This window comes from Erithacus rubecula (genome assembly GCF_903797595.1).
Source record: "Erithacus rubecula genome assembly, chromosome: 3".
Lineage (NCBI taxonomy): Eukaryota > Metazoa > Chordata > Aves > Passeriformes > Muscicapidae > Erithacus > Erithacus rubecula.
The window spans coordinates 8,404,478-8,432,093 of record NC_136689.1 but is presented as its reverse complement, the minus strand read 5'-3'; the positions used below and the strand labels follow the sequence as shown (position 1 = coordinate 8,432,093).

The following is a 27,616-nucleotide window of genomic DNA, read 5'->3' as shown; positions in this document are numbered from 1 at the left end:
AGGTTGTAGCACATCACAGTGCATCCCATGAGGACAGGCTTTGTGATACTGAGCCTCTGGAATATTCCATTGCTTCATTCCTGAATGAGGCTGGGATGCTGAAGCTGTATCAACCCTATGGCTAGGTTGGGAGTCAGAAGGAAAAATCCTTTCTGATATTCACCTGTCTTGAAAAGCACATTAATCTGTCTTTGAATTGTCTAACATAAATTGGGTAGAATACTGGTATAGAAACTTTCTTCTCTTGTTTTCTCCTTTGCAGATGACCATTCCAGGATATGTCTGAAAGGTGAAAGTAGCCATGACAACTCAGACTACATCAACGCCAGCCCAATTGTAAGTATGGTAACCTATGAGAAGTATTCCAAATAGCTGATCCTTGCCATTCCTTGTTGTCAAAATTGGCTCACTCCAGGCACCTCACTGCTAATCCCAGGTTGTAAACACCTCACAACACTAGTGTTTCAGCCTGTCCTTTCAGATTGAAGGGAAGTGTATATGCATGTAATACCCTTGAAGTTTATTCACTAAGAAAAAGTCACTTTATAACCCTCATTCTACCTTGCAATACTGTCAGTTTTTCTGTACTTGATCTTAGATATTATTAACTTGCAGATTATAAAATTCAATGCTTTACTTTAATGGAGCTTTTCCTTCTCTGGAGAGGTAAAAATAGATTGTTCTTTTTTGCTTTGTCCTACTAGCTACAGTAGGAGAAACGGAATACAGGAGTTCTCTGTAGGCATGGAGAGCTGAGCTCCACAGACTTCTGAGCTTCTTCTGCATTAGGAAGTGACATTTCCTCTTACCTTTCTTCCTCTGTTGACCTAGAGATGCACAGTCTGGTGGCTCTGTAGCTCTCCTGGTTCCTCTCTGAGCTTGCTGTTTTGAAAGCAAGAACAGGATCCCCCTGTGTATGCATTCCAACTGCAAAGTAGGTCAGTCCAATTGTTTTGTCCAGATACTCCAGTGTGGCCCAGCTGCCACTTCCCATGACTTTGTGAGCTGAATGTGAATCCTTTTCTTGTCCATGAAAGGGACAAGGAAAGGGAGAAAAGGTCTCTGTAGATACTAAACAGGTACAGTAATGCCAGTGGCATTGCCCTGTCATAGCATCTCAAGGGAAGTGTCAGAAAATCCATGTGAAGGAGGAAAAAGGCACTGTGTCCTTGACCTCTGAGGGACTGCTGGTATTGCAGTCACTTTTTCTCACAGTTTTTGTTCACATTAATTAGGCACCAAAAAGTTACAGGCAACTGTGAGAAAGAACTGAGGATGGAGAATAAGATCTCTCTGCAGTGGGCTGTATTTGCCATTGCTGGCTCATTTTCCTGGGGAGTATCACTCCCCCAGTTAAATGACTTTGTGTGGGCAAAGCAGCTGACAATTTGCAACAGCATGAAATTGCAGGCTGCTTCCTTCCAGTGTTGTTGACAATACTTTTTTTCTTAAAAAAACCCAACAACTACATAGAAGCTGTTCCCTGATCTTTGTTTCAGCAGAGTTCAAAGCTTCATTTCCTTCAACACATAAAAGTGCTTTATTCAATGAATTAAAAACACACTGAAGCCAAAAAACACCTTTGGGATATTTTTGTCTTTGGCTTAGGGTAGAGGGGAAACCACAGCACCTGCATGTTGAGGGATTGCCAGTTTCCATTTCAGAAGACAAGGGTAGATATCACAGAGTAGAGTTTTTAAACTGCTTTTAGGTAGGTCTCTGACTAGACCAAGCTCTCTCTGGCACCAGGATCAGGGGATCACAGTAGGTTGTGTTCCAAGGAATGTGAATCCTGCTTGTAAAATCATACACAGAGGTCCAGCTCCAGGGTTTCAGTGTTCTGTTTGTGTCTTCAGGACCCAGCTGGTGAGTTATGTTTGGTCAAGCCTTCATCTGATAGTAGAAACTGAGAGGTTTTGTGGGAAGGATAGGAGTGGGAGGTGATAACTGGAAGTGAGATAGTGTATTCTTGTGAGATCTTGGTTGTAATTCACATGGCAACAACGTGGCATTACAGTGGAATTACAGCATCTGTAGACAGGGCTAAGTCACTAAGGGTTCAGTGTTGACAGCCATACAAATGCTGAGTTTTTACTGAAAAACTGGGCTTCTGCAACCTGCCCAAAAGTCTATGTAGACACAGCTTAACTAGTTTTAGACACAAATTTGGCTGTAGAAGGGGGTAAATTCTTGCATGTGTGTATATGTCTGTCACAAATGTAGTTTTGGATTATAGTATAACTATTTCTTTAATTACACTGAAGAGTAAAGTAGTAGTTTAAGTAGTGTTGGAAGTGAAGAAACAAGACTAAGACATCCCATTGACAAAACTGGGAAGAGCTTTTCTTTGTCAGGATGCCCAAAGCTCATGCAAGCACGGGATCCCTGCTCCCACAGCTTTAACTCTTGTGTTTTTACAGAGGGTTGCAATCTTGCCTTTCCATTCAGCTCTTAATAAGGGTCCTTCTGCATAGTTAGAACATATTTATTTTTCATAGTTTTCCCAGACTCAAGAGTGCTGTTCAGTAAAACAAGTCACACTGATGAACCAAAAATTCTTATGGCTGTGTTTCATTAGATTGGGACAAGTGCCTAGCAGCTTGCATAGCTAAGAACTGGCAATAAAAAATTTCAAGTTCCTCTTCCTCGTGGTAGGAATGAGACCCTACTGTGAGAAGTGCCACAGCTGACATTTGTAGACCTACTATTCCAAGGAAAGAGATGCTCCAGTTAGTCACATGAGTTTGCTCCACTAAGCCAGTAGTCATTTTGCTATTTTGAGTGCAATAGATCAAAATGTATTTTTGAAGGTGGTGCAGTGGGGGGCTGATAGGAGGAAATCCCTGCTTTGCAAGCCCAGGGTCTGGAAAGATTCCCTGCAAACTGCTGAATTTCAAGCCAAATTAAATATCCTCAGATTAGTGTAAACATATTTGTTAATCTGGTGTAGTTCCTGTATTAATGAGGTCGAATATAGAAGTGGCAGAGATTCAGTCTCTGTTCTCCCCACTTCAAATGCCTGCTGCAATATTGAATTGGGCACTTGATTCTGCAATATTTACTGTGCTTATACAGCTAGTGAAGTCTAGGCTGGACATGTGTGCTATTTCTACTGCTGTTTTCTTGAGATATTTTCTGGGAGCAGGCACACATTTAGTCTGTCTGTGTGAGCACACTGTGGATGTGGACTATCAGTACAACTGCTTTCACTCACTCTTGCAAAAATCCTACCATTTTTTCCTTCAGACTGTTTCAACTTAAATAACCTCAGTCATTATCCTGTCAATACAGGGATGCTCCTGGTGCATTTGCTCCTTGCATTGCCTGGGTGAGGAGTGAGCCCTGTTGTGAGATGGGCATTGATAGCACAGGATCAGTACAGGATGAACTGACTGGAAGAGGCTTTTTGCTCCCCACATGTGGGGGCTGTCTGCTGCAGGAAGAGTGTAAAATAAAGTAATTATATTTTAGCTTCAGAAAGGGAAGCTGTCCTGTACATGTTGCTGGGTATCTCCAGCTTCTGGGTCACTGGTCCAGTCTCCAGCTGGGGCTCACTCAACCTTCACTGAAGTCTAAATGAGTGCAGCAGCACACTGTAAAAAGCTCCCCGTGCTAGACAATGAGCTGGCCACCTGCCCACATGTTTCTTCCTTTTTAAAATTGCTGCCCTCCCTCAACACCTCAATACTTCACAGTAGGTTGTGAAACTGGGGTTATGTTGGTGGCCTCTGCAGCTGGGAATGGGTGAAGAGAATCAGGAAAGATTTAGTCAAGTTCTTCCCATATGTCCTTTATTTCACTGTAACATAAGGCTAGGCAAAATGAGTCCCTAGGATAAATTTGCAGGGTAAAAGTGAGGTAGAAATCTGTTTCCCTCCTCTCTGAAATAACATAAAGTACTATGATAATAACTCTGGTATCGGCAGCTGAATGAAAGGCTTGCAATTACTGCACAAGGAGACCCTGACTGTGCAGAATAAAACTGTGATAATTACTTCTGTCATATTTGTACTTAGTCCTCATTAAATTTCAGGAAAATCATCCACTAGTAAATAATGTGCAATCTTTGCTTTTAAATCAGAGGTCATGAAAGTAAATGGGAAATTCTGTTTTTCCTCATAGGGTGTCTGAGAGAGAAAAAATCCCATCAACTACATTTAAAAACTCAGTTTGCTTATTATTGAAGACAGCAGACTGAGGAATGTCATTAGCATGACAGTTTGTTCAAATACAGCATACAAATTTCATCAGCAAGAATAGACTCTGAAATTCATAATGGCACAGACAACCAGATTTGCTTCTTTCATTCCATTAGGGGCTTAAAAGGAAGGATTTAAAAAATTGTTTTAAATTTTAATTCAAACATGAAGATGAAGACTAGTCTACCTTTTTAATTTTAATGCTGAGATGAATGATTACAAAGTTCATCTGCATTTGCTGGATATGCTTTCTTTTGCAAAAACAAATACACTCTTTCTTTTAGAGACTGTCTGTACTTTGTGCAATAAATATATGCATGGAAGTAGATTTTCTTGGTGTTGTAAACACATTAAGTCTGGAAACCACACAGAAGCTTGGATCCATACAAATTTTTAAGGTGTTAATCAGATTTCAACTTCCTTTCTGTCATATTTGGTCTACAGTGGATTTCATTCTGATCAGGAATATTTCAGATGGACTCAGGATTTAGATGAAGATAAATATGATATGACTGAAAGCACATCTCACCCAGCATTTTCTCTGTGGAAAGTAAAGTTCTAACAAGCTGAAAGGGAAGGTAAAAGGAAAGAATTAGTGTTATCATTTATCATGAAATCAATTAGTGTTATCATTTACATGAAATTTCAAATTGGTCAGTGATGCCTATTGGCACTTTTACTTCAGTTTGCAGTTTTACAAGACAGCTTAAAAAGAAACTACATGTACCATACCACTGTCAAGGATCTACTCCCACAATGTATTGATTTTTTGCATTTCATCAGCATTATCAGCAAAATCATGCAGCAGCACAATCTCTATCAAAAACTCAACAAAATTCAGAATTCTTCAGGGAATCCTTGCAAAGTCTTAGAATAAGGCAGCTGGATAATAGAACTCTTGAAGGAAGAAGCAGCTTTTATTCTGTAGTAAAGCAAAGGTGGAATCCTGGTCAGATATTAACCAGTTATTAACCAAGATGCTTCATATATTTTCCTCCTTTAAGGTACTGTAAGTCAGCTTATACTACAAAGCCCTGTAGGAAAACACAAGCTGTACCACTAAAGTTTTCTCTAGTTTTAATTTTCCAAGAAGAAATCTCAGTGTTCCTCCTTTTTATTTTCATTTGCTTTTGATACTGGGAGTGATGGAAATCAGTACAATCAATTGCAAGGCCAGTTATAATCCTTGACCCCTAATATAAAATCATGGAAAAATAGATTGAAACATTATCACCAGACTTGCCTTTGCTGTACTGCAGCAGAAAATGAGAATTCCACCATAGTAGAACAGTTGTAATAATTGTTGTTTTTTCTTTCCAACAATGGTTGTTCGATCCCATTTTGATGTAAGCCTTGTGAACTTGGTGCTTTGATGTGGAAATAGAGGGAAAAAGCATGTTCTTTTTGAACAATTACTATTAGGGTGAGTTCTGAAGGTTGTTCTGATGTAAAATGTTATCAAACAATCAATTTTTGTTTTAATACTTGATTGTATGAAGTCTGGAGTCCTCCATTCTTCTCTGGAGAATACATTTTCTATTTTATTTTCATGAAGTGAGAAATCTGAGAGATTCTTGAAAGAAGGTAATGACTACTGACATAAAAAACCCCACCTTTTACTTGATCCTTGATTAGTTAGTTTAAAACCCATCACTGATTTTATTTCTTTATTTAAACTTTTGTTAACTTTGATAGATTAAGATGCCCTTGGTGTTCTTGGTGACCTTGAGAGAAGAAAAAAGAACAAAAACATTCAAGAACTGTCCCTTGCCATCACCTACTAGCATTAAATGGATGTGACAGGACTAGGAATTTTTCACATTTTTCTTGAAATACATGGTCTTTTAAACAGTGCATGTAATACAAAATTAATGAAACCAGGAATTTCATTTAATTAGTTTAAAGTTTGCTCTAATTTTTGTTCAGTTAAAGATCATTTAATAGTGTGATAGCATTTTCTGCCATTTTCTATTTGCTCCAAGCAAGAAGAGTTTCTGCTCATAATTGTTTTTTTGTGCAACACAATGTGCTTGGAATGTAATAATTGTAATTGTCTTTTGAATTATTGTTAAACTGCTGATATACTTCACCACTCTGTGCTTATTGTAATGTTTGCCACATTCCAACAGCACCTTTGTGACAGAGGTTGATTAATGCTGAAATGCCAAGATTGGCCTATTCCTGATTTATCAGCTGAATGTTTAGGTGTATTTCCCCCATCACAGCACTGTTTGCATCATGCTTGATTTCTTCTGCCTTTTTTTTCTGGCATGCCTACTTTAAAAACAAAAAAACATTTAGGAAGAATTCAAAGTAAATTAAATTTTTTCTAAAGTTTGGTGTATGTGCTGTTGGTTACATCTCCAAGCCAAGCTCCAGCCTGTTGGGTAGGTTACATAATTTTTGACAACAATTTCCACTGGGAGTAGCACATCCTCCTTGGTGTAGGTCAATTTTTCTAAGTTAAGATTTTTAGTTCCAGCATAGGAAATCATTTCACCACAAGGTTAAATCCTGTGGATCTTTGGGATTCAAAGCAAAACAACAACAAATCATTTCAACTGTAATGGAGAATAAAATACCCCCTGCTTTTAAGCTTGACTTTGCTTGATCACATTTGCTGTTGTTTTCAGCTGTGTTTAGTTCAGTGTCTCAATTCTTACAAAACAAAGCAAAGCAAAACAAAACGAAACAAAAAGAGAGTTGCCCCTTTTGAAATGTTTCCTAAGGGCTTTTTTGTTAATACTGATTTCTGAAGAAAGCTAGTTTTCCTTTGTCTCAAAATACCACAGTAGTAAATGTCCTGCTATCAGAATTACTTTTGTCAAAAAGGCAAAGAAAGCAAGGTTGAAATTTGTTGTGAGCAATTGCTTGCTGGGAAGATTTATTTGCTGATAAGAGAAGCATTCCATTGAATCTTGAAATAAAATGGTGGTATTGTAGACATCCTGGTCAAGGTTTTTTATAACTATGGGTGCTGAATCAGAAGTAGGCTTTTAGTCTAAATGGATTCAGTGACTTTTACCTGTGTTGTGTTGTCATGGAGAATTTTAATCTTAAGTCCAGCTTAATTATACATCAGAAAATTAGAAACATAAAAGTGTTCCCTTCCTTTTTGCAACATTCATCATATTGTTGTTCTGTTAGAATAACTTACATCTGTTCTTTTATGGTTCTTCCCTCTTTTATGTTGCACATAATTATGAGGTGCCTTCTTTTACACTGACATGTACCATCACTGAAAATTTTGATAGGCTATGAATAAATTCAGGAGATGCCTGTTAATGCAAATGTGACTCACATTCATTCTTATTCAGATCTTTACTTATAGAACAGAACTGTGTATTGAGACAAATTCTGCCTTCAGCTACATGAGTATAAGTTAACTCTCACCACTTCAGTGTCACTGAGTCACACCCACACATCTCAGAGCTGAAATGGGTCTCTTTTCTTTATGTTCAAAGTTTTGTCCTGCCCAGTTCAGGGTTAGAATGAGTTTGTTTGTTTTTTAATCCTATCAGCAGATCTTCTTTTTCAGCAGAATGGGTCCTAAGATTTAGGACCAAGAAAACCACCCATCAGTTCGAAAACATTCATTGTAACACACTAATCCTATTTACTCCTGATGGCTTTGTTTCTTAGATTCTTTATTTTTTCTGCTCAGTGAATTTTATGCTCCTTGAATTAAACATAATAATTAAGGTCTTTAAGCAGAACTTCCTCCATTGAGGCCAAATCCATGCATTTAGATAAATCAGCTAACCAGAAAAAGCCACAAACTGAATTTGTTCCCCATTTTTGCTGTTTTTTAGCTACATGTGCCCTTGACTGGCATGGTGGAAATGGAGAACATATTTAGATGTGTGGAGCATTCTTAACATTCAGTGTAGAAAAATGTTTCAAAAGGCTCCTAGGTTGCTATGAAACCACAAATACTCATCTCAAATAAATGCCTTTGTCAGCCATCATAATGATCTTACTCTGCATATTGAGGCCATGGGACATTGCTCATCACATGTGCTCATATTCATCTGGTCATCAGTCTTTTGGGGGAAAACTTCTCCTCTGAGCTTACAAATAGAAATAAAACACTCTGCTTGCCAACAATGGATGGAGGGACATGGCAATTCCTTTAGGAAGTCCCTTGTTCTGCCCTCCCAAACTTTCAGTCTCTAACACTGCAAGGGATTTCCTTGAAATAAATCCAGTCTGTGTTCTTCTTCCTTATTCCAGATGGACCATGACCCCCGAAATCCTGCATATATTGCCACCCAGGGCCCTCTCCCTGCTACTGTTGCTGACTTCTGGCAGGTAAGTTAAACATCTCTTTGAAAACTGAATTTATGGCACAAGTTTTCCTGTGTTAATTGTAATGTAATTTGTGTAAAAGTATGTTGTGCTTGTAGGTGGAATAATCTTAATTCAAGTGTCTTTTTAAAATCTAGTGCATGGATATTCGAGCCATTTATGTCTCTGAAAACCTCAGGGCAAAGTATTCATATTTTTGTGCCTGGTCTCTGTAATTAAATTACTGACAGGGATTCAGAGATTTTTCAGAGGGCCTGAAGAGTGTAGCCAGAATTCATTGTCATTCTCTAGATGAGAAAGGACCTAACACTGAGTGCCATGAATTTTCCATTTAAATCTATTCCACACATGTCCCAGTTCTCCAATGTGCTTGAATCCTTAGGCTTTTTCCCTACCACGGGCAGTTAGGACCCAGCTGTATAAATTTAAGTAGGGGCATATTTTTTTGCAGGATTTTGGCTAAATGGAGTAGTTACTGATGCACAATTAGGAGCTTACTTTGCATGCAGGTGTTTTAATGCTGGTGCAGCTCTCAGATTTGGACCAACACATATTGCCAGGGTAGATGTGTGTGATGCTGTGATGGATACCAGTGTTAGATATTCCTTTGGAAGTGCAGAACTGTGTCTGAAAGTTTACAGAAGCTGCCTGGGGAGGAGGCCAACTGGGGCTTATTATCAACATGAACATATGCTTTTATTTTTTCTTTTGCATTATGAATTTAGAAGTTTCTGTTCTGAGGATGAGGGAATGTCTATGTGACAATTTCAGAAGTGTCATTGTATTTTAAGAGTTTGCATCAGTTGAAATCACCTCTTCTTCTGCATCACTTGACCTATCATTAAAAAGAATTACCTGATCCCTAATTGAAGACTCTTCTCATGTCACAATTTTTCTGATGATAAATCAGGACATTTAAGAAAAAGTTGTTGAATTTTGGGTGTGTGGATATTGAAGTGCCCTGTCCAAGATATTCTGAGACTGTTTTCTAGAAGGGCAGAGGAAATGTTTTCTGCTTGAAGTCAGGTGAGCTTTTAGTCTGGCTTAAATTTTCAAGTAACTTGTGATCTTTGTCTTTACTGTTTGGTAATTAGCTAGAACTGAGAAGACTGATCTTTTTTGGTTGGCACATGGATTCCTTCTAACAGGCATGATACTTGAAAATGTCTTTGTTAAGTCACACTTGCAAAATCAAACAGTGTGTTGGCTATTCTTTAATGACATTTTATGATTTCTGTGACCCAGGTTTTTAACTGTTAATTTTTACATATTTGTGTATCTATATTGTGTATACTTTGACCTGTAAATGCCCCTTTACATGTTGAAAAATATATTATTTTATTTTTAAATACAGTATTTTAAAAATCCACTTTGAGTAAGCATTGCAGAAATCAGAATCAATCATACAAGCATAGTATGAAGGATATCTTAGAGCACACCAGTTTGAAAAGTTATGCAACCTGTTTGCATGGTCACAGAAACTACAACTTTGTTTCTTTGTTCTGTGGCACAATCTTTTTCATTCCAGTTAAAAGATCTGTCTTTACTTTCTTTCCTCATGCTATTTTGTGTGGAAGAGCCTTCACTTTCCTTCTGCTCTTCTTGCTATTTCTCTTCCAGTAATCCATCAGTGAAAGTTCACTCCAGCTCCCCACCAGATTTGCTGTAAACATCTCCTCAGGAACTGTTTGGGAGCTGTGGTTCAGCTTGGGTCTGAGTGTGGCTGTGTGCATTTCTGATGTGATACTCTTTTACTATTTCTTCTGTTAGGTTCCATAGAAAATGTGTTTTCTGATGTTTATTTTGTTAATGTCTATCATTTCAACATAACAATCTACCTGTGCCAGTGTCCTGGTTTGGTCCATTACCCAATTCTTAAACTTCCTGCAGATCACATTTCAATGTGCCAGTTCTTGTCCCAAACTTTTTACACAGCCCAGGGTATGAAGCAGATATAATAAACAGGCCAAGAGAGATGAGCTCCTTGCAGAACATTGCATCCAGGACCACTGAAATGAAGGAGATCCAGTGTACAAGTCCAAAGCCATGGCTTGAACATGTTGCAGTTTATGCATAGTTGCAGGAGAAAAGTTAATTTCTGTTTTTCACCTAATAGTGCCTATTTTGATGTAAAGCCTAGGAAACCTGAACTTGCTATGGAAAATAGTCTTAAATCTTGTCAGGGCACAATCAGTTGATATTTATACTTGGATAGTTTTCTGTAGTTTATGGTGCTTCCATGATGTTGCCACCAGGGATTGTTTAAAGATTTAATTATTCATCCCTGATACATCTTCTCAGTGGTTCTCCTCCCTCTCCCTCCTCCCCTTAATGCCAGCTGTTGCAGAGTTGCATTGCTGTTTTTCCCTTTCTGTGCTCAGTGAAGCAGTTTTCTGACTGATAGTGAGAAGAGTGACTGGCTCCAGAGAGATCTGGGACTATTCTGCTGTTCCTTGTCTATATGCACAATGTCATGCTTTAGCAAGTCCAACAGAAACTCTTGGGGCTTGGCATTACCTTCCATGGCAATATTTACTGGATTCATTGCTTCTTATTTTTGCAGAGATTTAGCTGCTAAGATTCCCAAGAGCCAGGGTGCCCAGTGGGCATCAGCCACTTTGTTGTGTCTTGACTGAGAGGTTGTCCCAGCAAGATCCTGTTGTAATTGTTTCCACTCCTGAAGGCATTTCAAGCTGACTTCCAGAAAAGTCTTGTCTACAGAGCTGTTGCTCTTCTTGAAAGTGTAAGGCAGCTTTCTTGGCATTTACAACACAGCTGATATCCACAATGAAATCTAAACTGCTTCTGATCTGTGCTGTCTGTCTACATTTCATGCTCTCATTCCAGATATAGTTTCTAAACCAGTTTTCTCTTAAGCTTTCATTATATTCTCCCACCAATCAGTGACTACCTCTACAGTAGCAAGCAGTCTGGCCTGCTTTGAATGGATTTGAGGAATGTCACAATACTTTGTAAGTTTTACCAAACAGATAATTTCATTTTGGATGATCTTTTTTCCTAGTTTTACTGGCAGGGCCCTGTAAAACCTGTTATGTTGATCCAATGCCCAGTATTCCAGTGCAAGTGCTATTAGACACTCAGCAATCAAATTCCCATTTACTGTATTTGAGTTGCCCAAATCCAAACAAAGATCATAGTTAGCTCAGTGTCTTTGCTTTCTCAAACTAGGCATGCAACATTTTTCTTACAACATTGATGATGCTTGGTCCAGGCTCATGTAGTTTAGCATTCTAAGTACAGGTGAGAAAGGTGAGATGCAAGCCTAGTACCACTATGGGATTGAAGAGGCACCAGTTCCACTGATCTCACCAGTGACCACTTCTTGGAAGATTATGTCTTTTTGGTAGGTTGGAGAAGAGCAGGAATCATTCTTCACTACCATTTAACTTGAGCCAGTAGAGTTGGCCATTAGCCTCAGAATTTTCTGTAAATTTTCTACTCATTTGGGTTTCCAAGATGACTCGAGAGATCAGCTTGATGGAAGTTTTTCTTTCAAGGGCACAATGTTTATCCAAACAAACAGATCCAAATTCCTGGATATTGGTCCTTTCCAAATGGTGTTTGAATTTGTATATATTGTAAGAAAAATAGTGGCAAAAAAGGCAATAGTCTTACACTGACTTTTCTAATGGAAAAAAACTCCATGGTTATGTGTGTCCCTCCAGTTTACTTCTCCAGCTCCTTGGATTCTTGGCATAACTTCTCTAAGTCAGGAAGTATCAAGTTAGTTCCAACTTTCCTGGCTTACCTATTTCTTTGAAAACTTTCTAGCCTGCAGGAGTTGTGTTGTCAGTCATCTCATTGATCTGTTTTGCCACAGGGCTTCCTAATCTGTCTGGATGCTCTGTGTTTGCGGCTCAAGCAGAGATTTCATCTCTACCCGCTTGTCATCTCTTGGACCACTCTGGAAATTTTCCAGCCACAACTTTAATTAATTTTGAAAAGCCTCCAGCTGATTTAAGTCTTCTTTTAATTTTATCTGGTCTTGTTTTCATCTCTTTTTACCAATTACTATTTCTGAGAAATACATCCTTCATTGATTCTATTTTTGTTCAGTGGGAATTCCACCTCACGATTCCGTTTCTTGAAAACTGCATGACTGTCCTCACATGGTATTAATCCATTTTTACCTGAGTGGTTAAACAATTTGTCAGGTCTATGGGTTGTTTTCTTCTCAGCTGGAAAGAAAATTCATCCTCAGGACAAGGTTTTGCTTTGATAGAGTTCCATTTTATTTACAAAGAAAGAACAGAGTTTTATTTCCTTGAACAAAGACAGAATCAAATAACAGTCAATAACTTCTTTTTTCCAAACCTCACTCACCCAGTGTTTTACCCCCAACCTTTCTTTCAGCTTTTCTTCTAGCAGGATCACAATGCTAGTTTGTCGAGCTGTGCTGGTGGTTTCTTTATTCCTTTTACACATTTATGCTGCTTATCAGGATTAATCATCTTGCCTTGATTAATGCTCTCTCTCTGCATTAAGCATATCAGTTTCTAGAGAAACTCACGGGTCCATATGCTTCATGTTTCTCTTGTTTTTGATGATAACTTCTGTAATTTCAGTTATCAGGCTTCATAAAAGAGTTTGCTTGTTTCTTACATTTATCTTGAATGAAAGGTGATGATTTTGTCCAGCAGCTTCAGTGAGATTTCACTCATCTCTTTCACATAGCGCTATTAAAATTCAACATCTCTTTGAACATAATTCAAAAGAAAGAGGATGTAGAACATTTCTGATCTATAACAAGTTTTCGCAGCAGGAGTTCCATGTTGTGAATAATTCTGGAGGCATAAAATTTTATTATTTTCAGTGTGTGCTGGGTTATAATTCCACAAAATATTTGACATGAAGTACATGTCTTAACTTGCAAAGTGTTCTAAGAAGCAAGGGATAATAATATGCAAGAAACTATTTCTAAGAATTAGGATACTTAGAACCAACTCCTTTGACTGAAAAAACTGTTCTTAATTATGCTGGTTTTATAAATTGTGTGTCTGCTAAGGTTTGTCATCTCCAAATGAAGATTTCTGTAGGAGGCCATAAATTTTTCCTCTTGAAAATACCCATATTATGTCTTTCTTTCATGAATCTACCCACGTTTGCCTTTCTTTCCCTTCCTTCTTTTTGGAGGGAAGTGCATTTTCATGTTTTTTTATTTTACCAAAAGAAATGAAATAGGGGGAGGGAACAAACACGTCCTGCCATGCTTCAGTTACCTTAGAAAATGAAATAATATGTGATATATATATTCTTGTAAGCATGTGTTGGGCTCCTGTGATGTCCTCCCTCCATGAAGAACATATTTAATCATTATCTGAACATTACAGAAGTTTGCAGAAGGAGCAGAGAAATATGATATGCTGAATATGTGCACCTATAGCAGTAAGTCATTAGAGTAAATTAAATACAGTCCACACTCGTAGTGGACACACTGGTAGTTTAGACAAGAGAACTCCATAGATTTTGCCTAAGCAGATTTGTAGCCCAGGCTAAATAGATCCCCCAATGCCTTAGTGTGGCAAGGATGACAGAGCAGGCACCACTCATGAACAGCACCAAGCCAGACAGGAGAGGAAGGCAGAGTTCAAGTGCTGCCCCTTTGAGGTTGGGATGCTCCTCTAGGAAGCAAGGAAAAGCTTCATCATCCTACACATTCTGCATCAATGCTTTTCCTTACCCCATCTTTCCTCCACTACTTGTCAGAACATTAAATAGTCTGAAACTGGAAATGCTCTTCAGCCTTCTAGTTAATGCTGCCCATCTCTTGCTGACAGACAGAGACCACCCTGGAGTGGAGGTTTGCACTGTTGTGGCTGTAGTGTGAGGGGAAACCTCATCTCTGTTTCCTTGATTATTTTTTACTTTTATTGCAAGTTAGATGTGAAGTGCAGAAGGGGTCCCAAGAGTAAAGTTCATAGCCCTAATATGAGCCAGAGTTCAATTGCCATTTGCTTTTTGTTGCCCCAGTCCTGCATTTCTTAATCTCAAACTATGTTTACTTTTCTCTACCCCTGATCAAGAATAAGTTATCAGCATCAGTTCAAGAAACTGACTGCTGGCTTCTTCCCAGATCACAACAGCATATTAAAAACTGATTCCTGAATCACAGTCTTGAGGACGTGACAAATCTTTGCATGTCTAATCAGCAACACTTGCTTCTCTCTTCCAGTTTTGGAATTCAACAAAAGAAATACAAAGCACTGCCAGTTGACTGTTTCCTCTGTAAAAAGGATTAGTCATCAGTAGCCTCCAAGGGCAAATCCCAGTAGCAGGAGAGCATGTCCCCATATCTGAATGAGTCTTCCAACAAAACCAGTGTTCAAGCCTGTGGGCTGAGTACAACAACTGTACCAAACCCTTGTCTGCTCTAAATGCTGGTTTCTGTGCTCCCAGTTCAGCATGTTTTGTGAGTGCTGAAATTAATTTACAGATTAAATTGTTCTTCTACATTTTGTTCTGTGCTTTCAGAACAAGGCACAAGGCTTTCAAGTAGTTGTGATTCCCAAGTTTTATTTTCTTTGCCTGGAATGGGACTTCCTGCATGTCTAATCAGTTCTCACCTTCAGAAAGAAGAGCAGGTGAAAACCAACAGAAAGCAATTCAATGTGTAAAATATGCATATTTTAATTTAATAAAGGAGAAGCAGAAAGGGAGACATAGGCACAGCACAGTAGCCCCTAGAGCTCTAGTAACTTGTCAAGCAATGAGAAATAAATATAGCATTAGAAATTCCATAAGCATTCAGGGAAGGAGTCTGCTTTTACCATGCTCCCTTCTAATTATGGCTTTGGTTGGAAAAGGTACTTAGAAATGGTCCCTTAAATTTGTATCCCTTTATTGTTCAGTTTCCACATTTTCAATACTAAAGGAAAAGCTAATTTCTGATGATTTTGGTGGACTTTTGCTCCTTAATGTAATTTTCTCAGCAGAGCAACTCTAAACAGAGCTCATATTTAAATTATTTAATAATAAGGCTTGAGTTAGGAGTCTACTGAGAAGAATAAGAGTAGTTTGTGTCTCTATGAGAAAGCAGAAAGAGAAATTATTGCAACACACACAGTCATCTTGAATTTGCCTTTCCCAATGGATTCCAAACCAGTGTTGCTGCAACAGCAGGGGACATAATACAACTGTTCATTTATATATGGTCCTCTCTGAAGACATTTTTCCAGCTGCAGTCAGATACTTTTTAAATGAAATACAGATTACTGACCATTAATTTTTCAACCTACATATTTGCTTAAGTGTCAGACACAGTTATGATTTTGCAAACCACAACTCTGACCTTGCCATATTTTATTCATTTCATATTAAGATTATGTCATTTACAAACAAAATATTTCACAAAAAAGATTTTTATGACTTTTTGACTGGCATGCATTGTGAAGCTCTAGTTGATAACAAAAATCTAAATTCAAGCCAATTTTTTCCTTCAGCTAAAAGATCCCCCTTTGTTTTGTAAAGCTTGAAAGACATCACAGTTGAGTTAATTATTTTCACAATGTATAATGCAATGAATTTTATCTGATGCAGCAAAGGTTAGTACCTTGCTTTGTTGTTTTTTTAGGAGTCATATTTATTCATATTGAGTTTCAATTACCCTTAAAAATTATTTGGGCTGTCTTTGCTGGTTCATCTGCTTTTCCAAGTCTTTGCATTTACCAGTTATAGCAATTGTATGAGAAGCCTAAAAGACTGAAAAGGTAAATTCTGTAGTTTGCTGGAGGTCTCTCCCAGAGAGCAGCTGGTGTGATTAGCATGTCATATTTAGTGAACTGGCTGGATTTAGCTCATTATCCCATCTATTTTCTACTTTTAAATCACTGCATTTTAGAAACTTCTCCACTAGTCTCCATTAAGTGAAGAGTGTCTGGGCAGAGCTCATATCTTGTCATTTCCCCTTCACAAAAATGACAGAAATGGCTGAAAAAGGAGTTTGCGGAGAATAATTTATTATAAAAAGAAGCTTCAAAGTGATGAAGTGTCTGAAAAAGAGAAGGGGGTTCATATTAACCATTTTATTTACAAGCTAGTAAACAAGGACATTTCAAAGTGTAAACTATCAAAAACTGATGTTTTTCAGATTTATGGCAGTGTAGAAACACTGGTTCTGCTATTTGTGACTTTGTTTTTCTCATTACATGAAAAACCAATTCTGTGCTCCTTTTCAAGTAATTCTTACTAAACATAATTCATCCCAATGTGGAAGCCCTTTATATGGGGCTGTCAGTGCTGGATAACCACAGCATGAGGTCTCTACACTTGGTGGATTTCATCAACAGGGAATTCTGAGGATCTCAAATGCTGTGCTCATCTTTGGATTGCAGGATTCAGCCTTTAATTTGCAGCTAATGGAACAGGAAGGTGTTATTCTCATCCAAGAAGTGTTCTGAGAATGATGCATGCAGCAGAACCTCATTAAAGATCATTAACATGTTACTCTCTAGGCCTGTAGGCTGAAGGTGGACATGTCACACAAAATCATGCAGTGTCCTCCCTTTTCAGCAAAGAATACACTGCAGGCTCTGCAGTGAGCTCCTATAAGAACTCAGGCTTTATTGCTTCCATTCACAAGATTCTGTTCAACATTTCTTCTTGTACTCAAAGTACTGCCATGAATTACAAACATGAGCCTGCCTGTTTTAAGTGATTTAAATAAATTTTCTCTATTGCAAATATATACATGTGTATATTATATGATGTACACATACAGACACTTGGAGTCTAAGACTTAATTTTGCTGGGCTCTACATAAAAAGAAAAGTTTCTGCCCTGAGGACCTGATGTTCTCTTTATTCTTCTATCACACTGTACAAGCATACAAAGTTCAGAAATATGTGAATTACTGCATATTTGCAGTTGAACTTCTCTCTCCATTTTCCAAGGCCAGCAGAAATGTTTATTTGGTAACCACAGGTGCTTCTCCAGAAGCTGTGCTGGGATTGTGCAGACCAGGTCTGGTCAACCTGTTCTTCCTTTACCAAGACACATTCTTGGGGCCACTTTTTAGTTTGTGGGTATGTCTGGACACTGAGCACAGCCAAGTGTGAAGTGCTGGGAGATGCAGCTTCTGAAAACCCCACCAATTGCTTAAAGATGGGGAGGTGAACAGATGACAGTGTAAAACTCTGTGATCTGCCTTTGACTCATTCTGCTTCCAAGTTATTTGGAAATATATGGTAATAGATACCAGGCTGATGTTCTAATATTTAAATTAGCAAGAAAACAAAGAAAATGCTGTAGTCCTCCAGTCACAGGCTGTGAGGCTTAGTGAAAATCCCATCTCAATGGTAAGCACAGGAGATGCAGGGACAGTTGCTTATGGCAGGAATGAAGGCACTCGATTGTATTGCCTTCTTGATTTAGTAGATTTGACTTCTACTTTTCACACAATGACCTAAAAGAAATATTATACCCCAGAGTAACTTTGAAATTGTTTGTTTAAATTAACTTTCATTTGGATTTATGCTTAATGAAATCTTCAGAGATGCAGACAGCCCCTCTCTAATGAAATGCTCTGTCTTTGAACCAATGAACAGGGTTGCCAAACTGTGAGGATTCCTCTCTAAATGAGTGGGCTTTTATAATGTTACACTTGGGTGGCACAAGCAGAGTGCTCGATGATTAGTTTATGGTCTAGATCATTGTATTTTTATTACACTCATAAAAACTGTGTTTCTCCTCATTTTGGTAATGGCTTCAATGAGCTTCTATACCTTCCAGAGGCACATTAAATCGTTATGTGATGAAAGCACTGATTTAGTGGGACTAGTTTTAAAGTAAGATGCATGTTTTGAATTCTTATCTTAGTCTGATTGCTGGCTGAAAAAGGTGAAACTACTTTAGAATGAATGAAATCTGTATCCTCTTCCTTACATATAAAGAAGGTTTCCAGCTGGGGCCTGGAATAAATGAAGTACAAGAAAAGAGACAAATGATAAATATACATCTGTCTGTAAAGTGTCTGTAATTTTAAAGGATGTTTAAATGGTTTTGTGGCATTGTGAGGTTTTAATGTGAGGAGGAGGAAATTACAGACATTTTTATTTAAAAAACCTTTTTTAAGGAGTTAAAAAAAAAAAAAGATTATTCCTAAATTCCACTGTTATTTTTTTACCCCACTTCTTTTCAAAATTATAAATAGATCTATTCTGTGTAAACCCTAGATTCATTTCTCTAAATAATTCTAAGCCAGTTTTAAAAGTAGTTTTAATTATGTTGCAAAATGAAAAAAGAGAAGAAAAACATTATTTGTTTCTCTATATGCAAGCTATTCTTAAAAGAGAAGACAACATCATTATCCATGAATGGGAAACCTTTTTATTTGATATGTAATTTAAAAAAATAATCCTTGAATTGAATGTATCATCTCATCTTTGCACAGTTTAGACAAAGGCCTTTTTTGTTGACAAAATTTACATGTCAATACAGTTGCTTATAAATATTTCTGTGAAATAAACATAACCCTTCACAAAAAGAGCAGTTTACTCTTCATTTAGTAATTTTATATGCTAGCAAAAAGACAATGAAAGTTGTATGCAAATATAACATCAATGTACAGCATAATAATAACAATTTTTAGTGATTATGCTGCTTGGTATTAATTCATAGGAGCCTTTTTGTTCAGTCATGGGCTGTGTTTGGAACAGAGATATGCCAGACCAGAGCATCTCTGCTTGTTTGCTGTTTGTGAGAGACATCCACAAATCCTTTAGTTGAGGATGTGCTTGATTTTTGTATCCTACTCTGTGGCTGGTCTAAATTATTAAGTGATCATGCTGGCAGTGAAGATACTCTGCTTTCTTCTGTTTCTGCTGTACCTGTGCTCTGTGAATGCACTCTCTGCAGCACAGTTGGACTTTCATTCTACCTCCAGGAAAAAAAAAAAAAAGAGAAAAGGGGAAAACAGAACTAGAAAAGAAATAGGAAGAAAGGAAGAGGAGAGAGAAAAAAAAAATGAAAGAAAAATAAAGTAAAAAAGAGAGAAGGACAAAGGAAAAGAAAGAGAAAATTTTAAAAAGGGAAAAGGAAGAAAGAAAACAAAGGAAAGCTGTAGGAAAAGAAAGTAATGCACATTTGCAAGGAATGATTTATAAATGTGCATTTAGAGGGATGACTTCTCCATCCAAAATGTTCCTGGAAAAATAGATTTGCTTTGAATTTTCCCTGCCTTTTCTTCATTACTGTTGTTCAGATGCAACTTTTATGATTGTTTCAGCAATGCAGCACTTTAATGGCTTTCCCTACTTGGCAAACTGAAAAAAGACATGGGGTTGAGAACACAAACAGGTTTCAGTACACGTGAATTAGCAGATCTGTGCTGCCTCAGTGCTGAATATCAAATCTTAAATAGATGGGGGTTCTGCAAGCACCATTCAGTGTTCCTTTAGTGGATCTAAAAGTTTGACAGAAAAGCAGTTGAACACGGTACCAGGAGCAAGGAGAGATTTTGTGGGTGACCTGAATTGAAATCGCCGGAAATTCTTTAATATTTCATGGACGCCTGCAAAATATGGTGCCAGTTTATTCAGGGATTCGAAAGCAGCTGCAGAGTAAAAGTGTCTAATGAAAATGAAATAAATTTCCTGTGAATGGAATAAATTTTGATTGTGTGTCTGAGTGCAGTAATTATACATGTCACGCAGTAATTAGGCAGTCACAATGTGGCCACGGTGTCTTTCTTTGTCTGCAGATGGTCTGGGAGAACGGCTGTGTCGTTATTGTCATGCTGACACCCCTCGCGGAAAACGGAGTCAAGCAGTGCCACCACTACTGGCCAGACGAAGGGTCAAACCTCTACCACATCTACGAGGTACCTGCACAAAATATCTGCTTGCAAACGGGGCAGAAGGATGCTGGAGATGATCTAACCTGCAGGTCGAGCTGTGGACTCTGAAATACACTTGGTTTGCCTTTGGGTGGTTTTCTGCATTTGCAAAAAAAGAAAATTTGGAGTGCAGCTTTAACAGCAAGGTGGTTTCCACCGAGTAAAATATAGTAAATAATGAGTGAAATATTGCAGTATTAAAAAAGCACAATAATTTTTTTGTGTTTTGAGTGGTTTTGCAAGTGGTTGATATATGAAAGTGTGTATTCATGTTTTAGAGGAAAATAGTATTTTTAGAGCTGGTGAATTTTGCCTTAGGACAGCCATATGTAAATCTTTGTAGAAAAATCTCTATATTGCTGTAGTAATTAATCCTATCTATTTTTATCTCTTGCCTCAGTCACAACAACAAATATATATTTTTATTTTCTGCTTTGCATTTCTAGCCCAAAATATCAAATCACGTGTTGTGTTGCAATGCAACATTGACGACTGTCAGATTTTTCCAGTGGTCCAGCTGTGTAGAGGAAGAAAATAATACCACAATGCCAAATACGAAGAAATGTGGAGAAATTGTGAAGAAATGCTGTTATTTAAACTAAAATGGGAATAAAGTCATTTTCTGAAAAGATGAGCTCTGCAAATAAGCTGCATTTTTTCAATGCTTATTTTTCTTCTTCTAGCAAAAGAAACTGAATTTTCACTTCTCGTGTGAATTCAATTCAGATTTTTAAGACCTCTGAGAGTGCCCTGGGCAATGTATTTGTGGACATTTCTGATAAGAAAGGAACTCCCAGTCTAACACATTTTCAATACAAAATATTTTTTGTATTCACATAATGATATAAAGATTAAATTCAGTGAATTTTGCTTTTGCATTAAAATGTCAATATTTTTCTTATGTTTTCAATGCAATAGCAATGGCAGCTAACTCCTTTCTGACAGCTACACTGATTGCTAAATCAATTTTTTTTTTCACCCGTACTGGCCAATCTGCTAATAAAAATAAAATTTTCGTGCAATTCCTTCATCCCAGAAATCTTACACCTGCAATCCTGAAGATGTGGCTTGCAACCAAAATTGCTGATCTGCGTTTGTTCCTTCCTGTGGGTGTAGGTAAATCTTGTCTCTGAGCACATCTGGTGCGAGGATTTCCTCGTGAGGAGCTTCTACCTGAAGAACCTGCAGACCAACGAGACCCGCACAGTGACACAGTTTCACTTCCTCAGCTGGAACGACCAGAGGGTTCCTGCTTCCACCAGATCCCTCCTGGATTTCCGCAGGTAAAGCACAAAGGATGGTGCTTCTTTTAACACGATATGGGTCTGAGGAATTTGTGCTTTTTTTGGCCTTTAAACATTTTTGGGTTGAAAGGGGGCTCCTCAGCCTGTGGTGCCACAATGCTGAAAGAGAAATATCTTCAGTAGGTTGATGTTTAGTGTTGCCTCACACAGAGATGTTACCTGGGTTTAATGCATATTCATTTCCTATTTAGAGATCAATACCTTTCCTCCCTTTGTATAATCTCAGTTCTTCTGTATTTCTTTGTTTTCCAAGTATTTATTCATTCTGCAACTTCCAGGCTTTTTGTGTGGCTCCCCTAAGGTCCTTATATCAAGACTCTCACAAGTAAATTAGGAAGTATGAGCATGCTTGAAAAAAAGAATCACAGTGGAGTCATATGGCGATAGAGTCATTCCCATGGGACCATTTGCTCATAAGGATCCAACAGCAAGGTCTGCAGACCTTTGGCTGCAGGAGGGTGGAAGCTTGAGAATGCAGATGAAAATGTTGACAAAGCGTACCCTTTGGAACTTTAAAGAAAGTGTGGCATTAAAATACAAACATACAAAGGCAAAAGCTGTGAAAGTCCTTGCCACCTTCTCTAATGTTTGCTGTGCCTATCTAAATTTTAATTTGAAAATTAAAGCCATGCATGATAAATACCGGAGCGAAATAATCTTCATTTGATTGCAAACCGTGCCCGGCGCATCACGTGTAGGTGTTAGCGTGCGCAGCTAATCCACGGCCATGCGCTTGTGCCTAATGAAAAGAATCTCCGGGAGGTTTGGGGAGTTGGTGCTCAATCCGCCAGCGGCCTGTGGGATCGTGTCTTGTTCTCTCTGCTCTACAATATTATCTACAACCCCCCAAAGTGATTATAAGGGGCTCAGTGCTCTAAAGGTCCAAACTTGTTTCTTTCGATGTGTGCTGGGAGCTCTGACTGATGCCAGTTGAAGTTGTGTGTCTGCACCCAAGGGGAGGAGCTGGCGTACAGCCAACAGGAGCTGGTTGCACAGTTGTCTATTGGCAAAATTTTACCTTTTAAAATGTAGGATTAAATGCCACCCTTCATCCCCTCGGTATTCTTGTACGTATTGCAAGGCTTTTCAAAGCAGAGAGACATCTCACACGGTGCAGGTCAGGTAATGGAGTGCAGCTGCTCTGAGTCACTTGGAGCTGTGGCCAGGTGAGGATGTAAGGATGTACTCCAGAGTCACAATACCAAAGCAGTAGTGGAGCAAGGAAGCACAGCCATAGGATGGAATTGAAATTCTAATTGAATTTTCAAGGTTTTCTTCTCTGGGTTCAACCTTAATATGATTTTTATAGGTTGATTTCCCTTTGCTTGTGGTACCGAGGAAGTTTCCTGTAGTGAATTTCTGTAGTGAGAATTGTGACTCGGCTCCATTAAGCTGTGTGGGGCTGCAGCACAACGCCCGGCTTTGCTCTTTTCAAACTTAGTGGGAAATCTGCTAGCAATTCTAACTAGAGCATAAATGAGCCTGTACAGCCAGGACATCTGAAGCTCAGGGCACCTCGCCTCTGACTTGTTTCAGGAAGGATTGAGGTCCCTGCGTGAGCTGCAGGATTAGATCCACAGTAAGTCACAGTTCACATCGCCAGGAAAGCGCTTCTTAGAGTGACATTGTGTAGGGGTTAAATAGCCCTGTTGAAGGAGTGTTGTGCAATACTTTGAAAAAGAAAAATGATAACTAGATGAGAAAAGTAGCAGAGCTGCCATTCTTTGTATTTTAAGCCAGTATGGGAATGAACCTGTTAAGATTTAATTGAATTCTGAGTGTTCATTTCACATGTATTCACAGTCCAGTGTAGGGTACTGTAATCATTTGCTACGTGCAGATTTTGTACAATGAACTCTTAGTACTGAATGCATAGTAAAATTCCTCCTGAAAAGGAATTTTGGCATGCACAATAGCTGGTCTATGAATCTCAGTTTTCTTGGTCATCTGATCTTTGGGTTGTTTTTTTTTTTTTTCATTCTTTTTTAATGACAAAAGAACTAATGCACTATTTCTAAAATATTCATTTGTACAATACATGTTTTGCACCTGAAGCTTTCTATTTAAAGTACAGACTCTGCTGGATTACAACAGCTGAGTCATAAAGCCCCCAGAAAAATGTCTGACAGTGCTACCATACTCATAGTAGGGTAGTGCTAGGAAGGGGCTGCTCTCATTTCTTTTAATCTTATCTATGTTTTTATGTGCATTCAGCGTGTTCGTATATATATGGATATGTGTGTATATTTATATATTCACATACATATATGAAATTAAGCATATACATAACCAACCCTCTATTTTTTCTAATTCATCACCAAGAAAAATTGGATTCCCAAAATTACCTTGCCCAGAGTCTGTGGAAATATGGACCTAAACATTTTTATTGAAATAAATTTTGCAAGTTTCTTTGAAAACTGAAAGCTTACATTTCTCTTACTCTGTATCAGACAGTGATTTAGATGATTTTGCATCTAGCAGATACATTAAACCTTGCTGAATAATCTATCATACTTTCATAATGTAGGAATAAATTGCCAAAAAGAGATTATTCTTTATAATTTACAAATCTGTACAAAAGACAGTCCCTGAGAGGTGAGGCTACTACGGAAACTACTGGTCAGTTTTAAATGCTTCTGGAGTCCTAATTTCATTTTGAACAATAGACCAATCATTATTGCTCTGGACTAGCTTGTTAGTCATGCACTGATATGTGTCATTAAATATTTCTTGAGCCCAGAGGGAGCACATTTACACTTTAAAGAGGGACTGCTAAGCTAAAAGATAATTAGCATCACATGTGAGGGCTTTGCTTAAAATATATATCTATTATGCTATCACTTCTCGCTGTGTGCAATGGCATTTACTAACACTGCTCACTTTAAAAATGGACAAATTCTTATTTTGCCAGCTAATTAGCGGTTGCCAGTGTCATTTTTGTGATGTTGCAGCTAGTAATATGAGCCCAGTTGCATAGTCACAAAAGTGATCATTGGAAACTGTGACTCTGCTGCAGGGACAATGTGGGAAACCCCTTTTCTGAGCCTCTAACGACCTCTGACCTTTGCTTGCTGATGGTTTGCATGATGATTTCTTTTTCACTCAATGAGCCAAGGGTTGGTTTGTATTACTAATCATTCTTTCTAAGTTAATTCTTCCTGTATATGTATATATATATAATATATAATATATATTTTCTTCAACATTCAAGAACTTCGCTTACTGATGAATTTTCAGCTCATTCTCATTAGACAGAACTAAGAATGAAGTGAGATGTTGCTGCACTTCTAAATATTTTCATGAGCTATATATAGACAAAGCTATGAACCAGCTGGATTGAAAACCTTTGTTTTAATGTGTTTTCTGAAATGTGTGATAATGAAAATGTTTGAAACGCCTTCAATAAAACTGACAAACATAAGGTGTCTTTCCCTAACATGTGTCTCTGGCTGTCTGATTTACTGAGAGGTCTGATAGATTTAGATTGAGTTTTTCATTGAAATTATATTAGGACTTTGGTAGAAGGTTAGTCACAACATGCAAATATCATATTAGTGGTGCCACGCAAGGAACAAAGGAACCACACAAGCAGAAAGAGAAACGGTAAATACCCCTCTGTAGTGATTAACTTTTATTTAATACTTGAAATGGAAAAACAACTCTTTGCTAATGCACATGGTGGGGGTGGGGGGAGAGTGACCAGCTGCAAGTTGGGGAATGCAGGCTGACTGTATCAGATTTTGGTACAGACATTTCAAATATATTTACTGTATAATTTAGAACAGAACAAATCAAAACAAAGACCAAACCAGGCTTTATATGATATAGAAGGAGCTGATCTTCAAGACATGACCATCAGGAACTGAATGGTTCATCCATATGAAAACTCTGCTGTAGCCCAAGTCGTTGAAGTTTTGTTTGGTACTACCTGCATATAGATATATTTATGGACATATAAATGGTCCATTTAACTTCTGAAGTCATGTGCTCCTCAATTACTTACCACTCATTTAATAAGAACATTGTTCTACTGCATTAATGACTTACATCCAGGGAATATAAATAGAGACAAATGTCTCTGCAAGTATGATTTACATAAGTAAGCAAGAGAGTAAGAATTGTGAAAAGTCGCTGAATTCAAACGTTTAAAAGGAATCCTTACAAAACCTTAATATTGTTCTCAAGTTTGGTTAGAATCTTAAGTAACAAAAAAGAAGAATGTGAAAACACGGTTTCATGGGATATCACCAATACCTCCATAACCCATTTGGGTTGAGTTCCAGGTATCCCAACACCCTGTCAGAAGTTTAGGCATGTTCAGGCTATACTTTAAGCAGTGTTTAAATATATGTGCATGTTTTCACAGCACAGATGTTAGTGAATAGATGAACAGCCAAGAACTAAATGATTCAGTAGGTTAGTTATGCTTTAAAATTCATAATAACATCACACCACTGTTGTCAAATTTCAGCAGCTCCCTTTAGTTCAGTTATCAAGCCCCTGTGTAGCACTTATGCTGAGCTGGGGACTATCAGACCACCCCTTGGAAGCTGCCCTATGAAACTATTTTATAGGAGACCTTCTAGCTCCAGTAAACTCAAACATCTCATCAAATAATTTGAATGAAAGGTTTTGATTTCTTGAAGCAATGCTTTCCCATTTTAGCCTTTATTCATCTTGCCTTGTTAACATATGTGTGCATATTTTATGGGTTTTTGGCCTGCAACATACTTGACATGCAAAATATATCCTAGAGCAAAAGAGAGGGCTTGGGATTTTGGTTTTTGTAAGGCAATTTAAATAGATTTAAACCAATTTCGTGGGCTCTATTCTTAGACTGAGTATCTTGGTTTGCTTAAGCAGTAGTTAATTCCTTCATTGAGTTTACATATCAGCTGACCTGTTCTGTGGCTGTACTTGTATCGATTGATTTCACATATATTCTCTTGCCACTGAGAATGTTTAACCAGGGAGCTGTCGAAGACAACAGTGTGTAAATATTAAATATATAACACTTTTTCAATAGAACCAATGCAGTAGAACCAAAGCTTACTGATGGATTTAGTTATTTTTACTATGATAAGATTAGATTTTAGAATTTTTAAGAAGCGTTTCAGGAGATTTGGCATTTGCCTTTCTGAGAAGAAGTGGTGTTACAGATCAGCACACATTGTACAAAGTGTAATGGAATAGCCTTTTTTAATTTTATATTCAGTTTGATGTCCCTTGATATTTTCTTGAGCAAGCTCATGAACTCAAAGTTTGCCTCAAAATCAAAGCATCTCAAGATAATCTTAGTTTTGGAGCTAAGAAATGAACCATTTGAGAAAACAGCTCATTTATTTTACCGAGACAACAGTAATAATTGAATGTTTTCAGGGATTTCTTAGGCAGCACACCAGAATCAAACTTTAAACAACATTATCTGCTTAACAGCTTGTTATATTAGGAAACTATCAACCTGAGTATTTCTCTAAAGTCAGCAATATTTGCATTTTCTCATTGCTTATTTTTGACAGTTGGCTAAAGAAACAGTATATAATGTGCTTAATTAATTTTTTGTGTCTGTTTTATTTCAGAAAAGTAAACAAGTGCTACAGGGGTCGCTCTTGTCCAGTAGTTGTTCATTGCAGGCAAGTACAATTTCTAAAACAGCTTTAGAGAGATCTGTATGTATAAGAATTTAACATAGATATAAACAAAGTGGGCAAATCAAAACTTTACATGAATCACAAAATAGTGAGGTAGGCTAAAAGTTTTAAGTATCATTCCACTGAGTTTTAATGCTGTTTAATACTTAGGATCTGTTTTCATCATAAAATTATCCTTCTATATGATTTTTAGATGTTGAGCTGTGACTTAACAATGTATGGCCACACTTTCTAGTATAAACAGCATCTTCAATTTCATACATCTCCTTCAAAATTATAGATGTTCTCTGCATGCTCTCCCAA

At 37.7% G+C, this 27,616-nt stretch overlaps 1 protein-coding gene across 1 annotated transcript in view; it reads left to right on the top strand.

Annotated features, from left to right (window-relative positions):
- Positions 1–27,616, top strand: part of PTPRN2 (protein tyrosine phosphatase receptor type N2) — a 628,212-nt gene that overhangs the window by 573,714 nt on the left and 26,882 nt on the right. Inside the window, exons 16-20 of the mRNA XM_079300304.1 lie at positions 263–336; positions 8,433–8,510; positions 20,224–20,343; positions 21,475–21,641; positions 27,242–27,295. Of these exons, the coding sequence (XP_079156430.1) occupies positions 263–336; positions 8,433–8,510; positions 20,224–20,343; positions 21,475–21,641; positions 27,242–27,295 (493 nt within the window). The remainder of the gene's footprint in view (positions 1–262; positions 337–8,432; positions 8,511–20,223; positions 20,344–21,474; positions 21,642–27,241; positions 27,296–27,616) is intronic.